Below are 12,889 nucleotides of genomic sequence, written 5' to 3'. Positions count from 1 at the left end.
TGAGTGTAGACACAAAGTGGAGCAAACTATTAAGTGACCCCATGAAAAAAAAATTAACCCGGATGAGGAGACAGTCTTTTTTGTGGGGCACTAGAGGATTTCCTCTTCCGAGAAGTACTGATCTCCAGGAAGCTGCACGCAGTTCTTTCAGGGTAGATCCAGCATGGCGTGCTCCTCCAGGATGCGTTGGGTCGTACCGTGGACCCTTTGTAGAGCACGTATAATGATGCGTAAGATGGGCTCGGCCTCCCCCTGACTTTGAGCACACACAAGCCCCAGGAAGTAGTCCCGGTCCGGTAGAGCTAGGAAGACCAGTTCAGCAGCCTGCCGGAGAACCCATGAGTGGTGTGGGGCCAGTGCTACCTGGTAGGCGTCCCTGTTGGGGCGGCAAATGTAAAGTCGCCCAGACAGCAGTTTTGGGAATAACGCGTTATAAACGTGTCCCTGAAAGGCAATTACTTTTCTTGGTAACAACTACTGTACTACGTTATTGATGAAACATAGTAACTCAATTTTCTTTACAATATAGAGCTTAATGATATCAGTCTGCCAGTGTTAACAGTTGGACATGTTCATATCCACCTACAAGGTACAACTGAATACTGTACAGCAGGTATGTCCAAAGTCCGGTCCGGGGACCAGTTACAGCCCCCATTTTTACTGGCCTGCGGCCTCTGTCATAAAATAAATAATATGTGGCCCATCAGTAATGTTGACTGCAGTGTAAAATAAATGTGTACAAAAAAAAAGAATTCACCATTTCACCAGATGATGGCAGTAGCCATTTGGCCCGCTTGCCCATGAACTTCTGTGAGAATTTAAGCCTACCCCATTTCTGACAATGGTGACTGTAACTAACAAAAGAGAGGATGACACTTAGGGCCGCTGCTTCCAGGACAATCGAAATCCAAAACAACTGCTTCTGCCTAATTTTCCAAAAGACTGTGGCTATTTTCAAAGACTAATAATCATTAAGCACTGCAAGACAGAAAATGCTTACTACTAAAAGCTAAATGGAAATGAACGTTGTGAAAAGGTGAAGCAACTGGAAGCTGTTTTGAAAACACAACTGCGCTTTTTCACTGTGAGTCAATTGAAAATGCCACAAAGCGAGCTACAAGGTCACGATGCAGATTGCCAAGCACAGCAAACTTTTGACGGACGATGAATTTATTAAAGACCGTTGAAAAAATGCCAGTCTGAATAGTTGGCCCTCACACATTTTCAGCTCACCAAATCAGGCCCCCTTTCTTAAATGTTTGGACACCCCTGTTGTACACAGTTATGGTGGCGCCATCTCGAGTTGAGAGTACAAGAAACGCTGAAATTTCCTCATGCAGATATTCTTCCTAACATACATACTCACATCCAGGCAAAAATTTCTAACCATGAAATAAATGAAGATGATTTTTATATGTGCATATTCGGTTGAGTGTAACCTGTAGCGAACGATAGGCAGCGTTTGGGGAGTGGGTGTAACTGATAAAGCAAATCAACTCAATTAATAGGGAAAATGTAAAAACAGAATCCATGCTAAAAGTGTGTTTAACTTTTTTATGTTAAAATTATTTTTGCAATACACTATGTGAATATATATATATATATATATATATATATATATATATATATATATATATATATATATATATATATATATATATATATATATATATATATATATATATATATATATATATACTGGACTGTCTCAGAAAATTAGAATATTGTGATAAAGTTCTTTATTTTCTGTAAAGCAATTAAAAAAATAAAAATGTCATACATTCTGGATTCATTACACATCAACTGAACTATTTCAAGCCTTTTATCGTTTTAATATTGCTGAATTTGGCTTACAGCTTAAGAAAACTCAAAAATCCTATCTCAAAATATTAGAATATCATGAAAAAGTATACAAGTAGGCTATTCAACTAATCACCTGAATCATCTAATTAACTCGAAACACCTTTTGAGGTTTCCTGAGCCTTAAAAACACTCAGCTTGGTTCAGAAAACTAAATCACAAGTATGGGGAAGACTGCTGATCTGACTGCTGTCCAGAGGATCATCATTGATACCCTCCATCAGGAGGGTAAGACACAAAAAGAAATTTCTCAAAGAGCAGGCTGTTCACAGAGTGCAGTTTCAAAGCATATCCACAAAAAGTCTGTTGGAAGGGAAAAATGTGGCCGGAAACGCTGCACAACCAAGAGAGATGACCGCAGCCTTAACAAAATTGTGAAGAAGAGCCGCTTCCAGAATTTGAGGGAGCTTCAAAGACAGTGGGCTGAAGCTGGAGTCCAGGTATCAAAAGCCACAGTTCACAGACGTGTCCGGGAAATGGGCTACAATAGCCGTATTCCCATGGTCAAGCCACTTCTGAACTCAAGACAACGGAAGAAGCGTCTGACTTGGGCTATGGAGAAGAAGCACTGGACAGTTGCAGAGTGGTCCAAAGTCCTCTTTTCAGACGAAAGCTTTTGCATTTCATTTGGAAGTCAAGGCGCCAGAGTCTGGAGAAAGGCTGGAGAAGAGCAAAATCCAAGTTGCTTGAAATCCAGTGTGAAGTTCCCACAGTCAGCAATGGTTTGGGGAGCCATGTCAGCTGCTGGTGTTGGTCCACTGTGTTTCATCAAGTCCAGAGTAAATGCAACTGTGTACCAAGAGATTTTAGAGCACTACATGCTTCCATCTGCTGAAAAGCTCTATGGAGATGAGTATTTCATTTTCCAGCATGATCTGGCACCTGCCCACAGTGCCAAAACCACCAGTAACTGGTGCACTGACCATGGCATCACTGTCCTTGATTGGCCTGCTAATTCCCCTGACCTGAACCCCATCGAGAATTTGTGGGGTATAGTTAAGAAGAAGATGAAAGACACCAGACCTACAAATGCAAATGAGCTGAAGGCCGCTATCGAAGCATCCTGGGCATCAATAACACCTCAGCAATGCCACAGGCTGATTGCCTCCATGCCACGCCGGATTGATGCAGTAATCCGTGCAAAAAGATTCCCAACCAAGTACTGAGTGCATCAATGGACATTTTCAAATGTTTGATTTAGTTTTGCTGTTATAAAATTATTTTTTTTACTTGGTCTGAGGAAGTATTCTAATATTTTGAGATAGGATTTTTGAGTTTTCTTAAGCTGTAGGCCAAATTCAGCAATATTCAAATAATAAAAGGCTTGAAATAGTTCAGTTGATGTGTAATGAATCCAGAATGTATGACATTTTTGTTTTTTTAATTGCATTACAGAAAATAAAGAACTTTATCACAATATTCTAATTTTCTGAGACAGTCCAGTATATATATATATATATATATATTTATATATATATATATATATATATATACCAACCTTTTGCCACTTAACAGCTGTAAATGTTATCTTCCACTCTGATTTTACACACAAAACACATTTCGGCCGGGGTGGAGTGTGATTTTACGCGCATGCTCGAGTTTTTTTGTATTCTAGCATGAAAAAGGTGAAAGTAAAAAAGGGACAGTTTTAGATGCCATCCAGTTGCCGACCCAACCTCCTAAAAGATCGTGTCGCATACTTGCACGCGCCACACAAGCATCTTGACAGAGGCTGCACTAATGATTTCAGCCAGAAGATGGCGTCAGCAAGAGGAACATTTCAACACAGCACTTTTACAATTGAAAAATCAGTAGACTTTAAAAAACAATCTGTAGCCATTTTAAAGGGACGAAAGTGATACTTTTACACAAAAAGCAGTAGTGCCGTGGTTGTTGTGCATCTGTGGAGAAAAAGAAAAAGTTTTGGACAGTACCCAGAAGTAGAGAAGGAGATTTTTGAGTGATTTGAAGCCCAGAGAGAAATTGGATATGGAGTGTCTCGGCAAAGTGTTTCGTTGTAAGCTCACAAGATTGCACAAGCCAAGAAAAATATAGGGCTCACTGCTTCCACAGGTTGGTGTAAATATCTTTTTAATTTTTTTTTTTATGTGCCTATTTTAAATCATTGTTAAAGGGTTGGCTTTAAGCGAGTACATATGTTAATTTGTGACCAGATAGTTCCTTTCGGAGTAACAATCTACTATTTGGTGTCAATAATCTGGGGGATCACAGTTTCATTTTAAATGAAGTCACTGTAACTAATTATTGTTTTTCAGTCGTACGTCCAACACAGCTAGACCAAACTGGGCTGTAGATTGTGTCTTTACCTGCTGAGCTCGCCGGGCGTCTTGAGGCGACCGTGCCGGTCGGGGGCGTCTGTCAGGCCGTCTAGCGTCATGGCAAGCCACAGCAGCGAGCGATGCAAACGCAGCAACGTCCTGCAGCCTGAATCGCTGCGGCGGGAAAAATCCACCGCGCCTTCTCGTAGCTCGGCCTCCACCATTGAGCGCACTGAACGGTACGCATGCTAGAGTACAGGAGCATAATTTAGTAATGGGAATTCCGGCTCTTTTTGGAAATGAGGTTTGGCTCGGGTCACTCAAAAAAGCTGTTTCTTCCGTCTACCAATAGGCTGTATCTATAGGACACGATTTAAACAACAGTTTACAGTCAAGGTCACACCAACAGACCCCCTTTTGGCTGTAATTTACTAAATAATAATTTCTAAAGAAGCTTATTAAACAATGTATATTTATTGTTGCGATACAAACTTTAAACACCCAAAATCTCTAGCAAAGCACGTAGAGCAATTTGATTGGGTGTGCGGTGGGAATGGCCGGAAATATACACACCTATATACACTTCCTCGCCCAGTGCCCTCTGCACTAAAGGTAAATACGTTGGTACCCTACTTTGTAGTATTTTGTTCCTGACCCCTGCTGTACATGCACCCAATTTGACATCAAAAAGCGTTAGATTTTATTGCGCACTCTATTTTCACACGCACTTTTTTTTAAGATCAGTCTTAAGATTATCTTACAGTATGTATGGTGTGGTGCAACTGAAAACGAGTGCTACAAAGCTTAAAGAAGTATACAAACTACAGAGAGTCAAAGTGACAAAAAAAACCACAATTTCTTCAATGGCTTCTCATTTTTTGCCCCCATTTACAAATTAAGAAGAAAGAAAGAGAAAAAAAAAGAAAGTAGAAAAGAATAGTAAAATTAAGACAAAAGGGAAATAAAGAGAAAAAGAAAAGACAGAGTTAAAAAGGAAAAATGGAAAAGTACAAATATGTGAATGTCTTTAACCTATTTGGGCAACAACAGCAGGGGTGGACGACCCTTTTGATTGGCGGGCCTCATTTCGTTATAAAGTTTGTCAGAAGTAAAGAAAATAATTGATTGGATTTCTTTTTGTATCTACCAATACAGTCTGCGGACAAAAACCTTGGTAATACATGAGGATAAAAGAGCACTTGGGGGTAGTTCAGTTTTGGGCCTTTTTCTTTAAACATTCCATTCTTGTCAAATATGTAAAAATTAAAACTTGAGATACATCTCTTTAGAATACAACAGTATGTATTTTTGATTAAGTAAACATGCAGAAATGCAAATTCTATATATGTGTTTATTCTCTTTCAATAGACTATTTACTCATATTGGTTTTTTTAACACTCGGAGAAAAAGTGATAAATTATATCTTTTTTTAGCATTAAACTTGATAATATGTATTGAAAACGAAAAATGCAATATGGCAATATGTTTTTTTTTTTTTTCATTAAATTGGAAAAATATCTTGATGGGTGAAACAAATCCCTGATTTAAAAAAATGAAAAGTACGAAAATTGAGGCAGGTATTTGAATGTTGGGGACTCTGGGGACAAATATAGCACCAAATCGATATAGTTTTTTGAAAATATTTTTGTACATATGATTATAATTTTAGCATTTGGGAGGCTAGATAAAAAAAGCCCCATGGACCCCAGTTTGCAAATCCCTGAGGTACAGCCTGTTTAAGCTGTTGCTACCTGAATGTCAAATGGGTTTAGTTCCCAACTCTGTGGAATTGAAATAAACAGAGCCCCTATTGCTGAACTATGCAACCAATGTTGAAGGTCAACTGGCCTTCCTTCGCAGCCTTCAACAACCCCTTCAACAAGCAAACTAGTAGGACACCCACTCACCGATCCCTTTGGCCCATGAGAGCGAGCCAACTCTCGGATCATCTCCATTTTCTCCTTGACCTTCTGAGAAAAGAACGAAACCACTGGACCGAGAGACTCCATGAAGCTGTGAACAGAAAAAACGATTTTGTCCGGTAATGTCATGAATTGCCTTTTTCTTCTTAAATGTGTTCGTTGGATCCCAGGTAGAAAGAAGGTAGGTTATTAGAATAAAGGCTGCGTGAAGGGATCCTTCTAAGATTGCATTTGGGGACTACCCTGGGCCAAAATTAGAATTAGAATCAGAATTGTCTTCATTGATAGCAACGTAGTGAACATTGTTTTTAACAAGGTCAGACTGGGAGGCACTCCAGGATAAACACATAATTAACGCTTGAAATAGAAAAATAAGATAAAAAGAATGTCAGTATTAATAGGAAAAACTATATACAAGGTAGTGCATGGAGACTGGCCTTAGTTGTGAGTGCATCCGTACAATAGTACAAAGTAAATTACAGCAGTAACATTTAGCAGCAACAAATTTCCAAATAAGCCGATAATAATATGAATACCCTGTAGAGTGGTGTCACTTGCTACTTGGAGGTACGAAACTGTCACAGTTGCCATGGCGCCCAATTGGCCCCGCCCGTGTGGCGCCAACTGCGGCTCGTTGACAGATTGGCTTTCCGTCTATTTGAGCTCAGTGCTCTTACTCTTCCTTTGTCAGTCCGTCAACGAATCTCTGCCCCGCAGACGTGGGTTTTGACTCCGTCCTGTTTCCTGTTGGTATTTCCTGTCTGGTATTGTTCCCGTCTAGTTTGTCCTGTTTAATTTCGAAATACCTGTTTTGATATCAATCCTGTTTGTCCCGTTGCTTAGTATCGGTTTCCAGTTTAGTTTCGGTCTAGTTTGTCCTGTTATTTTCGATATCCTGTTTTTATATCATTCCTGTCTGTCCCGTCCTGTCTGGTATTGACCCCATCTGTCCGATATCTGCTCGGGCAATTGGTATCGATCTCGTCGGCCTCTGGCTTCCTATCATTCCACGCCAGACCGCTGCCTAACGTGCATGATTCCCCATTTCCCGTAAAATAAAAGGTTTGTGTGAGGAACGTCACGCATTTGGGTCCTGATCCTGTTCCGGTTCATGACAGAAACGAGGAATATGGCTTACCACATTCTTATAGGAAGAGAAGGGCGGAGCCGAAACGAAACTCAAAAGATGTAATTTTCACCAGATTCAACCAAAGGTCCATGTTCGTTAAATCCTTTTCCAGACTGGTTCTAGCTAGGCCAACTGGCGCTGATGTGACAACCCTCAAGGCAACATCTGGCTACAAAATAAAGCACGACTAAAACTGAAAGCGCTGTGAAATTTAAAAGTATTTGCCCCCTTCCTGAATTGTGTGGTTTTTATTTTTTTTTTGCATATTTATCACTCACAAAGGTTTTAGATCATCGAACCAATTTTAATACAGCACAGAGACAACTCTAGTAAATACAAAATGCAGTTTTTATCAAGGCACAGACTAACCAGTTTTTGTGCAGGAGCTGGTGCCGTGGTCGTGGGTGGCGGTGTGAGTGTGTAGTGTGTCGGGGGCTCTATTGGGGGAACGGGATGTGGTGAAATGGGGCTTGGGGTGGCTTGCCATCTTGGTGGCGGTGCTCTGAGCCCCAGGATCGGTTCTCCGTCGTGTGCTGCTGCCAGGGGTGGGATTGTTGTGCCCCCGTACTACCGTGGCCTCGTGGAGTTTGACAGGAGGGATTTTTGCCATGTTGATCTCTATATGCATTTTGCAAATAATGTATTTTTTTTTGCATTTTCAGCTCTACCACCACACCAGCACCTACCATAATTCGGGAGAATAATCCCTTTTAAGATTATTCAGATGATATATACTGATGTTTGTGGCTCTCGTTTGCCTTTAGGTTTCTTTGGGCGATAGGCACTGACTTCCGTAAAACTACATCTGGTGAAGGAAAATTATCTGGAAAATCAAGGTAAGACCAACTGCTTATCATACCCCCCTCTCCCAATTATTTTGTGCTTTCTGTTTCAGAATGCTGAGTTGATGAGGATGAAATCAGGTATCACACTACTACATAAACTATTAATCTTTGTGGGTTTTCTGTCTGCTTGAATCCGCTAGGAGTCAAAGATGCATGGGAATGGCCAGAGTATTATGAAGGGATAAACACAGCGACAGACAACTCACTCGGTCTCTCATTCACACCTGAGGACAATTTGGACAGGCCAATCAACCTGACATGCATGTTTTTTGGAATGTGGGAGTCAAGACACAATTACACCATCCCCTGACGATAATCCTGATCATCCCATGATGCGGGAGGAAACCGGAGTGCCCAGAGAAAACCCACGCAGACACGGAGAGAACATGCAAACAACGCACAGGCAGGCTGCCGTAGCTGGAACCGCACAAAGTAGAGCTCAACTTAAACCAAAAGCTTTTGTCTCAGGTACTTCTGGTGTGACAATGCTTAAGGCCACATCAGGCTACATAATGAAGCACAAGGGAAATCATGGAAAATTGTATAATCAGAACTGAATAAATGAAGATATAGAATTATGACTAAATGAGTAAAGATATTATAAATTAAGAAATTGCACTATGACGACTAAATCTCTGCGATGTGTCAATGTGAAAACATTTCAGACCTGATCAACTGATCCCAGCTCTGCAGGTACGGTTCCAGGAGGACATCATCTGCGACGGAGACGCTGGACTTCAAAAAGAGCAGAAGGCGAGACGCTTGGAACGATTGGCCCGGGCACTCTTTGATGAGAGGTGGGACTTTGTCCGGCTCCACCAATGGAGGCTGAGGCTGAGAGATTAAGGACTTCGGACCACCAGATTTAGTTGCAAAAATGTGTTTATCTTTACCTTTCTTCTATGCGTCGGGCATGCAAAGAGTGCTGCGTCACATTCCTCATCGCTGCCAACCTGATCTGCGCAGAGTGCGGGCGGCCATTAAAGTTGCCAGACATAGCTCAATACTGAGGGAGGGTGTGTCAATGAGGCAGGAAGAAAGACTTACAGATCCAGGCAGAACCTAGGAAGAAAACCAGCACCAAGATGGCCGACAAGAGCAGGCCGCGAAGCAGTGCCCTTTTCTGTCTCAGTGTGACCATGGTGACCGTCACACAAAAATGTCCAAGCACACACACAAACCCACACTTCGATCATATTGTGTACTCCATGACAGAAACACACTCGGCCCTTGATGAACTTTAAACTCGACCTTTGCACTCTTTTGTTTACCTCACACAAATCCACGAAAATTAGATGGATCTTTTTTCCAAAGCGCTTTATCAAAAGAAAGAAATTCTAAAATTGTACATTTTTGAACTTCTTGCTTGGGCAAGAAGTTTTTTTTGTTACACGCACACGCAAAAAGTTTTTTCTGTATGTAATTCTCAGTCCAAACTCAGAGTGGCGCTGTTCGAACCAGTTACAGGAGAGTGGTGAGGTTGTGCCTTACTCGTCATCATGGAAATATCAGATTGAAAATATTTTAAATAGTTATGTTTATTCAGGGTGAAAGTTCTTTGTAATTTAAAGGTGTCGTTCAAGATGTCCTCAAAAAAGTTAAACTATAGTGCATTGTATTTATTATATTGTTCTCCAGTTCTGCCATATTGTGCAGAATTCAGGGGCAATACTTACAAAAGTTCACTACAGACCCTTTTTATCCACAGGGTAGGATATCGGGATTATACTAATATTTTATTTCTGCAGTCCAAATTATTAAAATTGGATGATCTAGTAAAATGTTTCACTTCACAACTGCTATTTAAGGTCAACAAAAACATAGTGCCAGAAAACATCCAAACATTGTTCATTCGGAAAGAGGGAAGTTATAACTTAAGGGGCTGTAGTAAATTCAAAATCTCAAAGGTGAGAACCACCAGGAAAAGTATGTGTGTGTCTGTGTGTGTGTGGAGTCAAACTTTGGAACAATTTACAAGAAAAGATCAAACAATGTCCAACTATTCAAGTGTTCAAATTTAAATACAAAAAAACATTACTGGCAGAATACGGAGATGAAGAAAATGGGGTATGAGTGAAACTAGAGATTGGAAATACTGCGTTTACAACTATAGTTAACTTTGTTGTTATTGTTACTATTATTATATCATAACTGCTATGATGGCTTATTATCATTGATGTCACAATGATATTTAGTGACTAGTAGCATTATAACGTTGATAGATGGGTACTACGATGATTAGTGTATAAAATATGTGACTATTGTTATTATTATAATTATTGATATCTGACCTATGTAATATGTATATCCGTGAGATTTTGTTATATTTGGACAAAATGTAAAATGTAATTAATAGGGAAGATGAAGGGGCAGGGAAAATAAGTCTGCTTCCTACTATCCCTTTCGAACATGTTATGTTAACATTATTTTTGTTGTTAAGTCATTTATTTGTCCTGTTTTTATTTCGTAATTTTCAAAATAAAGTTTTCATTCATCCATTCATTCAAAGTTGAAAATAGAATAATTTCTCTTTTACCGTATTGCGCAATACATGCGTTATACACGCGCTATGGACGAGGTTTTATGGTACCGTAACTGTGAAATGATGGATCTGTCTATGCTAAGGGGGCTAATCGGAACAGTAAGACCACTAGTGATATAGAAGACATGCGAAAAGGCATTCGATTTTTCTCATTACCACACTATTTCTACAGTAACAGAGACGAATATTAGAGAATGGAGAAAACAGAAAGTTGTCCTGAAAGATATAAATAAACGCAAATAAGCTCGTTGCGAAACAACTCTTGTGTATCTGATGATGGATTGGATTTTAAAGGACAATAAACAAATGCATTGTAAATATTAGGTTGATATTGTGTTCATCATGTATGGTGTCAATACAGGATTTCAACGTTTGTCACTTACAATGCTTAATTTGAGCTGACAAAAAGTAAAACAAAGTTTTATCCCGATTTTTAATACAATATTAAGGGTGCACGTAATACACAAATGAGCATCATACACAAATATGGTAAGAAAAGCCAACTGAGTTCAAAAAGCCTCTATGCTTTTTTACCACACCTATCTGCCTCCTTCTTACACATTAGGTAGGAGGAATAGGAGGAGGGGTGAAGGTGGAGAGTAAGTTTATGCACGTCCCCCGTTTCTTAGCGTAGCATTAAAATTGTGAAAGTAAGAAAATGACTGTTTCAAGTAAAAACCGAATGCCAACCCAAGAAAGATAAAAATTTTATTAGAGCGCATCTAAGAAAGATACGTACATGCACGCACATCTTAAGAAGCTTGACAGAGTCTGCAATGATGACACAAGCCAGGAGATGGCAGACTGGAATAGAAAAGCTCCTTTGACTTCAAAGTTCTGGTATTTATTTTTCGCAGAATATTCACAAGAAATTATAAATACGATGAATACAATTACTATGTAACGTTTTACTGTGCTGAGCGTCTGCAGATGCAGTCATGATTGGGAAAATCTGCATTTCTAGCAATCGTTATCAAAGCAAACGACTTAACACATCACTGTGTAAAAAGGGTGAAATTGTGACTGTTCCATATGTGATATCCTTCTGGAATATGTTCAACTGATTAACTAGAAAAAAATCTGGCTGTTACCCAACCGCAGTTCTTTAAGAAACAAAGTACGAGAATTTTTTTAAAGATGATTCATAGGATTTATCCCTCCAAAGTGCATATTTTTAAAAGGCCGAATAAAGGAGATGTTAAATGTACATTTTGTTCTGCTGACACTGAAAATGTTCCGTATTTATTTTGGCACCCCTTGCTGAAAAATGTCAGTTCTGAAATCTGTAATTTTATAGTCTAGAAGATTGACAATGTGTTGAAACATTTTGTAAGGATATTGTGCTTGGAAAATATGACTCCAAAACATTTAAATTAAAGAAAAAATAATCCATTATTGTAAATCTTATGTCCGGATCTGGTATCCCACCTTCCCTCAAGAGCACCAACTTGGCTTGAAACTGGATCTACCTGACCTTGATTATCCCAAGACTTAATATTGAGTGTATGGACAATACACTGATTCGGGTCATTACGTTAACCGCTTCCGTCCTGCCTTCTGTCATGTTGGGGTTTTTTTTTTGTTTCTGGTTTGGACACTTCGGTAGATGTCTTAATATCTGTTTTGTTTTGTTTTATTCTATTTTGTATTAATGAATACTGTCCTTTGTTGAGCACAACTGCCTCCGTTACGGTTGGGTCCAACTCCGCAAAGTCACAGAAAAACCTGACCACCAGAAGCCCTAGCAGGAAGCTTTCTCATCTCTGTTCCAGCGATGAGGAGAAAGTTTCTCGGCTACATTTAAATCCTGACCCGGCAGTGAGGAGGAAGTCATTCCCCCGCTTCTGTATCCTGTCCCGGCAGAGAGTCAAGTGTCCCTTGTCCGCTTATGCATCCTGTCCTGGCAGCGAGGGTTTCTGGTCAGGGTCCCGGTGACGAAATGGTTTCTGTTCTGGTGATGACAACGTCACTCAGCTGCTTCTCGTATGTTTTGACGGGGATAAATAAGGACTCGTCCCTTGTTTCAGCGAAGAACTGACTGCTGTAGCCCTTGTGTTCTTTTAGTTTGTGTTTATTCTTGATCTGTCTGGCAAACGGCCCTCGAGAGGGAGGTAAAGTCAGGATCTGGTACGCCACCTTCCCCCAGAGGGCGCTTATCGGGTTTAGAACGGGACACACATAAGCCCAGACTCCACACATCTGTCCCTAACCATCCCAAGACTTTATATCGACTGCTTGAACGGCACACTGGGTCGGGACATCGCATTTGCCACTTCTATCATGTCTTCTGTCACCATCTCAGGTTAAGTTTT

The 12,889-nt window shown here is 40.1% G+C and overlaps 1 protein-coding gene across 2 annotated transcripts; it reads right to left on the bottom strand.

The window, feature by feature from the left end:
• Window positions 1–115: 115 nt before the first annotated feature.
• Window positions 116–9,257, bottom strand: LOC148356852 (ceramide-1-phosphate transfer protein-like). Of its 2 annotated transcripts, none has more exons than XM_088346678.1 (6): window positions 9,083–9,257; window positions 8,929–8,993; window positions 8,703–8,869; window positions 6,047–6,152; window positions 4,188–4,387; window positions 116–376 (listed from the first exon to the last, which is right to left on the bottom strand). In XM_088346678.1, exons 1-6 carry the CDS (start codon window positions 9,174–9,176, stop codon window positions 148–150), a joined length of 861 nt encoding a protein of 286 aa, XP_088202804.1. In that variant the 5' UTR covers window positions 9,177–9,257; the 3' UTR covers window positions 116–147. The 2 variants fall into 2 exon arrangements, with proteins under 2 accessions (XP_088202804.1, XP_088202805.1); XM_088346679.1 differs by having other exon boundaries at window positions 8,703–8,863.
• Window positions 9,258–12,889: the final 3,632 nt, after the last annotated feature.

Source organism: Urocampus carinirostris, chromosome 11 (genome assembly GCF_059441175.1).
Source record: "Urocampus carinirostris isolate Australia breed hairy pipefish chromosome 11, RoL_Ucar_1.0, whole genome shotgun sequence".
In the NCBI taxonomy this organism is placed as follows: domain Eukaryota; kingdom Metazoa; phylum Chordata; class Actinopteri; order Syngnathiformes; family Syngnathidae; genus Urocampus; species Urocampus carinirostris.
This window is presented reverse-complemented; position numbering and strand designations above follow the sequence as displayed.

Coding starts and splice junctions, on each gene's coding strand:
- LOC148356852 (XM_088346678.1), bottom strand. CDS start 9,176: ATGGTCACACTGAGACAGAAAAGGGCACTGCTTCGCGGCCTGCTCTTG. Junction 8,870..8,928: donor GCCCGACGCATAGAAGAAAG/GTAAAGATAAAC, acceptor TTAATCTCTCAG/CCTCAGCCTCCATTGGTGGA. Junction 6,153..8,702: donor AGCTGGGATCAGTTGATCAG/GTCTGAAATGTT, acceptor TTCTGTTCACAG/CTTCATGGAGTCTCTCGGTC.